At 27.5% G+C, this 8,404-nt stretch overlaps 1 protein-coding gene across 1 annotated transcript; it reads left to right on the forward strand.

Moving 5' to 3' along the window:
- Positions 1 to 2,392: 2,392 nt before the first annotated feature.
- On the forward strand, positions 2,393 to 4,286 carry LOC130806862 (uncharacterized). The gene has a single exon (XM_057672087.1). It carries the CDS (start codon positions 2,586 to 2,588, stop codon positions 3,504 to 3,506), a length of 921 nt encoding a protein of 306 aa, XP_057528070.1. The 5' UTR covers positions 2,393 to 2,585; the 3' UTR covers positions 3,507 to 4,286.
- The last annotated feature ends 4,118 nt before the right edge of the window (positions 4,287 to 8,404 follow it).

Below are 8,404 nucleotides of genomic sequence, written 5' to 3' on the forward strand. Positions count from 1 at the left end.
GTTCATTGTATTAAAAATATTTCCTTTGTTCTTATTATTTTCATATAATTAAAATTGAATTTAATAATTTTTTAGTAAATAGTAGTTAGAAAATAGACAAAAATAAGTGGATAGAAAAACATATTAATAAGACAAAGAAAAAGAATGAATTATGAACAAAAATATAATATCATATATAATTTCATTTTCAAATGCAAAAGTGTAGCAAAATAAGTATACAAAGAAAAAAGTGTAACAAATTTATAAGTAGTACTTCCTCTATTTCATTATCTTATTACATGTTTATTTTTGATCTGTTTTATATTACTTGTTACATTACTATATTTGGAAAAAAGTAAATAAACAGATGTCTATTTTTGCCATAGCTTTTCCCCTGCCCTTTTATCTCATTAGCTTTAACCCTCAACTCTATAAAAGTTATAATTATCTCTTTTAACACAAAGATACCAATTCTTTAAATCTCCTATAAAATCATTTGATAGCAAGAAAATTAGAAAAAAATTATTAATAAACAAATACTAATAGTATTTCAAATTTTAAAGAGTAGTTATGCAAAGACACATTGTTATCATGATAGGTTCATCATTTTAATGTAATAAATTAGGAAGGCAATGAAAATGCTGAGGTTGTTAACTCATAATCACTTATGATTAATTAGCAATAAGCCTTTACATGTGACACATTAGAATCCTAATTGGTTAGTTAAACCTTGTGGGGTCAATTTACATGCTTACAACTTACAAGTGAGAAATATTTGTCACAAACATTTTTTTTAAATGACTATATGGACATGATTATTGCTTCCTCTTTGTATTCAAATCATCTTCTAATACCATTATCTTGATCTCTTAAAGTAACTTTTCAACCATAATCTTTGAAAAGTTGGACACAATTCCTTAATTTATTACCTTCTCTACTTGCTTTTCTTTAAAATCAACTTAATTACCTATGTTGAAAATGAAACTCTAGGAATCATGGGTATTATATATATATATATATATATATATATATATATATATATATATATATATATATATATATATATAGGGACTAGGGTTGTTTTTGCTTGTCTAAACTTACATGAAATTCAACAAAGTTGGATTGATAAAAAATATAAAAAATTTTAAGTTTTAGAGATCAAACTTAAAAATTATTATGTAACAATTAACATATGACAGAAAGAATGAAATTTAAAGTCGTTCATCATATATGTTGAGATGAATATTTCTAGACTCCTCAATTTGCCCCGTCATACACTACAACATCTAATAAGAGATATTCCCTCTATGTGTATAAACTTGTTATTAATAAGTAGATTTCTTTTTATAATACATCATTATCTATAGCAAATTTGTTAAATTAGGCTGGACTTATTGTGAATGCCAGCATATTAGGGGAACACAAGTGCACACACTTCATAAGCCAAAGAGATATATACCATCCCAAAACCATATGGCAATGGGAAGAAGGTCTCTAATAGCTTATAAAGTGTGCACACCATTTTTAATTTATCGATATGGGATAACTCATCCCAACAAAATTCCTAAACATGAATACAATGAGGTGTATTTGGGAAAATCACTTGTTGAAATTTTTTTAGTTTATTTAGACATAAATAGATTATTAATGGTCTAACCATCTAACGCTAATGTTTAATGAATCAACTAATTAATAATACAACTTATTATTATGAATCAACTAATTTATAAGTTTTTCCACTAACATATATGTCATCAACTAATCAAATAATTAAATATGAGGTTTTTATCAAAAACTTCTAATATATTTCAAATGATATATGCTTTATGTCTTGTGGGGATTAGAGTTTGGTATTACATAGTTCCCCTAATGTCTAAACCACTTGAATTAGCTAAACAAAACTAAACAACTCCAAAATGAAAATATATATTAACACTTGTAAAGTTATATTTCTACATCATCCATAAATACCCTTCCATATCCAATACAACACCCACGAATTACAAAACCATATTAAATCACTTAATATAACTAAAAGTGAGAGAAAACAAGTCAAAATTTACTAATAAAATTAAAAGAAACAGTAAGAATACTACACAAAATAGAAATGTTGTAAAGTTGAAACAAATCAATATAAAAAGTATGGTAAATTCATATACAAAAATAGAGTGAGGTAATAATATAAACCCGATGACTTGATAAACACCTGATTTGAAACCGAATTCGATTTTAATCCGACTTCAAGATGAATTCAAAACTATGTATAAAAACCAAGGTGATACAAGATTTGACTTTAAACAAACCCCAAACAACTGACTCAAAATCACTCTAATAACCCGAATAATAATCTCTAGAACTTAATTTGTTCCCTTATAAAAAAAATAGGTAAGGTGAACAGGCAGGACCATGTACCCCCCTTCCTTACCTCCCCCCAACTTTAAAGTTTAAACCTTCTATTTTCTTTCCTTCCATAACACTTTAAGATTACATATTTTAAGGTAAACCAGCTAATGAATCATCCCTAATAAATACATACACGTACCCTTTCTCACAATCCCTTAACTTCCTCTTCTTCCATCTCCCTCCATTCTTCATTTTGCCCAAAAATGAGAGATATGGTCACATGTTTTAGTGAACATGCCATAAGAATTTCAGAAACTACATGTTCATCATACATAAATCATGATCATCATTCAAATATTACCCCATCAATCCCAAATACACTTACTTATCTTTACAAAACTACCCTTAATTCTAACCCAAATACCCTTTTAATCACCATTACATGGTCTAAAAACCCATTAGGTCATGGAGATCTTACCATTAATTTTGGGGAAAATCCATCAAATTCCTTTAAATTAAACACATTTTCTCGCCTTTTTCGTAAGAAAAAAGGGCAAAAATTACTCGATTTTGATTCATCAAAAATCAACATTTATTGGGATTTTTCATTGGCTAATTACAATTCGGGTCCTGAACCTGTAAACGGGTATTATGTATTATTAGTGGCGGATCCAGATATTATATTATTATCTCTTGGTGACTTGGCAGAAGAAGCCGTCACCAAGAGATTAAAAAATGATTATAATCAGTATAAATTATTGTCTAAATCTGTATTGATTTCTCAAAGGGAGTATTATACAGGGAATAATACATTGTATTCTACTAAGGTACAGTTTTGTGATTCTGGTATAAGTCATGAGATTGTGATCAGGTGTAGTGAGGACCATGATAAGATCAAACAGCCTGTTTTGTATGTGAGTATAGATAAGAGAACTGTGATCAAAATCAGACGGTTACAATGGAATTTCAGAGGAAATCAGACGGTGTTCGTTGATGGGTTACTTGTTGATCTGATGTGGGATGTTCATGATTGGTTTTATAATCCATTTTCTGGTTCTGCTGTGTTTTTGTTTAAGACTAGAAGTGGGGGTGAAAGTAGGCTTTGGTTGGAAGATAAATTTGGACAAAAAGATCAAGAAAAAGTTGATTTTTCTTTGATTATATATGCTAGTAAGAATAATTAGAAATTATTTTTAATTTATTTTAGTTTTTAATTGTTTTTATTTTATATTTTTTATAGTTTTATATTCAACTTTAATATTTTTTGGTTGAATATTGATATGGGTTGTTCTTTTAAAGGAAGTAAATAGATAATGATTCTTTCTAAAATGTTTTTTTTCTTATTTATTAGAACTTCTTTGTTGTTTTCCATCTTTTACATTCTTTTTGATTTTGGTTTTTTTAAGTGATGAATTCATTTACAAGATCAAACTTATGTTTGAAGTTCGTCTATACTCTATTACATTTGTTAATAGCTCAACACTTAATTTTTGTTGAAAAATGTAGATCAATATAATCCTTTATTATAAATTTTCTTTGTTTTTTAAATAGCTATACTTCATTCAAAAAACTCTCGTATAAAATAATAAAAAATAGCTATTAAAAAAATGGAGGTAATATGTGCTAAGCAATTCATTGGGTATGAAGGGTATAGAAGAACAAATTCGGGTCTAATATTATTATGTCAAGTCAACTCAATTAAAAGTTTAAGTTTATGGTTGAATCGTTGAGATATGTTATACTACTACTATAATACAATATAACCTTTCTCATACCTAGTGCTATATATTTAACTTAAAATAAGAGGTATTTGAAAATTTAAATCCGTGACCTTTCGTCACTTTGCATTGATTTTTGATACCATAATAAGAAACCAATTCAACCAAACGCTTAAATATATGACTATAAACTATAATATGTTAAAAACTCTATCAACTAATTCAACCAAAGATCATTAAATTTATGGTTGAAGGCACATGTATATGATTCTATCAGTTTTATATGGAAGTTGATTGAAAACTAACTCAATCTTGATGAGAATGAGGCAAGTTAGCATTATCAGTTTTTTACTTTAAAGTGATGACTTCATCTCTTTGAATATTTTTTTTTATTGTTGAATAATATATTTTAAGTCTTTTATTTGGATAGAGCTAAAGGTTTATACCTCTTTGATTTTAGATTATAAAAAACCATACTAAAATGACTCATTATATTGATGTAAATTTTATATTCACGTGAAGTTATAGATGATGTTTAATATGAAGGGACAATTAAAAATAAATTTTTTATTATCATTAGTAAATGTATAATATAGGTTAGATTGCATATATCAGATTTCAAATTCCATCATAGGTAAGAGCCACTTAATAGCATTGATCAGTGAAAGGTTGTTATTGTTGTTGTTGAATAATAGCTTTCTATTCTTTTAGTAAGAATGAGGAAAGCAATGGAAATGTATAAAGCACTGTAAAAGTGGTAAAGGTTGAAGGAATTAGATGCCAAAAGAGGTTACATGGAGGTCCTAAAAGATCTTCAACAGAAGCATCACCTGAAGCCTGAGTTGCTTTACTTAGTTTGGCAATTTGGTTATTTTTAGTTTCTTTTTAAATCTCTCTTCAATACCTTTTTCTTTCGAGCTACTCTTGTGAGAGCGTTTATATTATTCAATTATTTAATCCATGTATAAGATGTGAATCACGATGAAATAAAAAATTTGTGTTTTGTTTCTGTTATTATGCTTTTAGTGAGGTTAATTGTTTTTGGGCTCCTTCCTTTGAGGACACCCACCCAAAATATGAGATAATGTGCTTGTTTGAATACAACAAGTGCTCTTTCAAGCACTATAAATTTAAAATGAGACAAAGTAGGTCAAACATTATAAGTATTTGGTTCGATTCTCGATACTCCTCCGGCCATAGGCTTGTATTAAGAGAAAACATTAAAAATAAAATGAAAAAAATGAATGTAAGAGAATTTGATTTCATGACCAAAGATTGTACACTCCAATTTTCAGCAATTTGTGTAGGTTTCAATAACACAGATCTGAATTCGCTCAACCTCTAATAAAAAAAATAATAAAGAAAAATAATAGGCCAAAAAATCATAGTTTATCTTTTATGAGATCATTTTGAGACGGATCATATAATTAGTCGATTTTTTTAATTGATCACTTTACAAAAATGTGAGTTATCATTTTAATTCAGTCAGCCCAATAGAAATGGTCTGAATATTAAAAAAGCGTCTCATTTAATAATTTCTGAAAAAATTAAGACATGAAATTTGCACTTTTTCTCTAATGACAAGATAGGCTAGGAAAAAAGAGGATATGTAAAAATCAAATGTTTGAATCTTTCATGAAAATTGAAAAGTAATATTTACTCTCTAACCCAAAAAAATATAATTTTCAAAAATTTGCATATTTTGAAAGAGTAAGCAATAACAAAAGAGGGAGAAGATTTTGGCAGAAAATTTATATTTAAATTACGTAATTTGAAGGTAAAGTGCACATTTGTATTGCATTACTTGCAATTGCAATAAACTAGAAAACCAAAATTTTGCATTAGATCTTTGCTTAAACTTCTTTTTGATAATTTAGTCATCATTATTAATTATTTAATGCCAAATTATTAATTAAGGCCGTTTTACCGTGAGACGATTTAATATGGAGTAACTCAATTTTTAATTTTTTAAAATTTAATGAAAAAACTGCTTTTATTTAGTTAACTGCTATATAAGTTTAATTTTAGGCTGCTTGTATGGACCCGTCTTACGATGAGACGTTCTCATACAAGACTTGTTGTTATTTAATAGGAGTAGCAGAGGAGGTTTTGTTAATTATAATAATTTCCAACTGCATAAAAATGGTATTATATTTATATATGTCTCTTTTTATTTTTAACACTTTTAAAATATGTATATTAATGTAATATTTGTAAACTGCTAATCAACTAAACATACAAAAGTACTCTTATGATTTGGAATTTTGAATTGTTAATTTCAATAGAGAACAAACAGTATATATACAATGGCACACGGTCTGATTTGGTTTGGTCTGATAAAATAAATTAGATTAAAAATTTCGGTTTGAAAATTTTTTAGACCATACTTAACCATCTAAACCTTCAATTTAGACCAAATCGGACCCGACCGATTTACAATGGTCTGGTCTACAATTTTTATTTTTTAATTTTTTTTCTAAATTAATATATTTATTTATGTAAATATTTAACACCTACTATCAACAAATATAATAAATTGTAATTAGTTGATTGCATCAACATAAGTATATATTACAACAAAAAAAATACATTTCAAAATATCTAGGTACAACATATTTAAAAAAACTACCATTTTTGATTATTGTACGGTTTTCAGTCTAGTTAGTTTGAAAAAAAGGGACCAGACCGAATCCATAATATTTTTAAAACAACCTAGACCAAACTATTTAGACCGTAGATCAGTTCAAATATTAAAACTGCGATTTAATTCAATGTAATTTATGATTTAGACCAAATTTTATACAGCTCTGACCATATCATCCAGGTGATTGTTCATCTTGAACAGAATTCCCTTGCCTCTAGTTCTTTTGAGATATCTTACTTTTCTGAGAGTGGCAATTTCTTCCTCCGTTATCTTTTTCCATTTTTTATTTTTTAGAGCTTCTAAAATAGTTTTAGGAATATAAATGGTATAAAATTCAACATTAAAAGCAATTGCCCTTTTTGATAGTTTTTTGTCATTAATTTGTGCAACATGATATTCAGATCATATATATATATATATATATATATATATATATATATATATATATATATAATTTACTAGGAACCTCATTTTCATTTTGCTCCAGTACATGTAACTCAAAAATGTTAGCGTTTTTAATAAGTTTTTGACTTGAATCCTTAACTATTTTATTTCCGAGCTACTTTTGTGAGAGACTATTTCTTGGTGAAACAATTTCAAAATAAGAAGTCCATAAACTAATAATTTGTATTATTAGGCTATTTAACCTATCAATAAAGTGCGTCTCACAATAAGATCATCTCATATAAAAATTTGTGCTCATTCTATACTTCGTTTGGATGCTCAATAGACAGATCAAGATTGGCCCGTATGGGCTGGACCTAAGTGGTTAAGTTGGATTGGGCCCGGCCTAATTAACTAGTTATCCTCATCATGTTGATAAATACCTTTTGAACACTTTTGCCTTTAAAAAAAATAAAATAAAATTGAACCAACTTTAATTATTATAAACAATAGATTATATAAAGTAGTTTCTCAAAACACATATGATTAATAAGACAATTTTATATTGTCAATTTACTTTGAATTAAGACGATAAATCATTTTCTAGTTGTTTTTTTTGTTTTGACTTTTGATTTATCGGTCAGTTAAAAATTTTAAAAAAATTGGTAAATGGTTTTTATCTAAGCTAAAGCACTAGCTTTTAAACCCAAATGAAATTTTTTATTTTTTGGTTTATGACTTTTGTCTAATTTTTCTCTAATAAACGGTCAATATCATTCAGGTGATCAAATATATTCATAAACAATTAATTAATCAAGCTAAGTTAAAAAACAATAAAAATAACCGTTAATATCATTCAGGTGATCAAACAAGTTAACTTAAAAAGCCAACTGTGACCCATAACTAATAAAATGGTTTGGTCCCGCCATAGTCCATACATGCATGTCCTGACTCGTGAGAAGCAGTATGAGCAACTAATCATGGTTCCAATTTAATGTCATGTCATGTGATAGAGCGTGTATGACACAGTTAATTGCTGCTTCAGTACTCTAATAATACTCCAGATCACCAAGGATTGGACACTTTCTAGGAGCTGCATCATACTCCCATTCTTGCCCGTATTTACTGAGGGAATACGAGTATGATTAGTCCGTTATTTTTTCTCTCTCAAACTTTATTCTTTTATAGGATATTAGACTGATGATTGAGACTTAGACCATTCCTATTTTTCCACCAATTTCGCGTTGAAGGCAATTAAAAATATGTGGATGAGAATTGAAAAAAGGATATGCTAATAATAAAAAATAAAAATGGATAAATTTGGTGGACATACTAA

This window comes from Amaranthus tricolor, chromosome 2 (genome assembly GCF_026212465.1).
Source record: "Amaranthus tricolor cultivar Red isolate AtriRed21 chromosome 2, ASM2621246v1, whole genome shotgun sequence".
In the NCBI taxonomy this organism is placed as follows: Eukaryota; Viridiplantae; Streptophyta; class Magnoliopsida; order Caryophyllales; family Amaranthaceae; genus Amaranthus; species Amaranthus tricolor.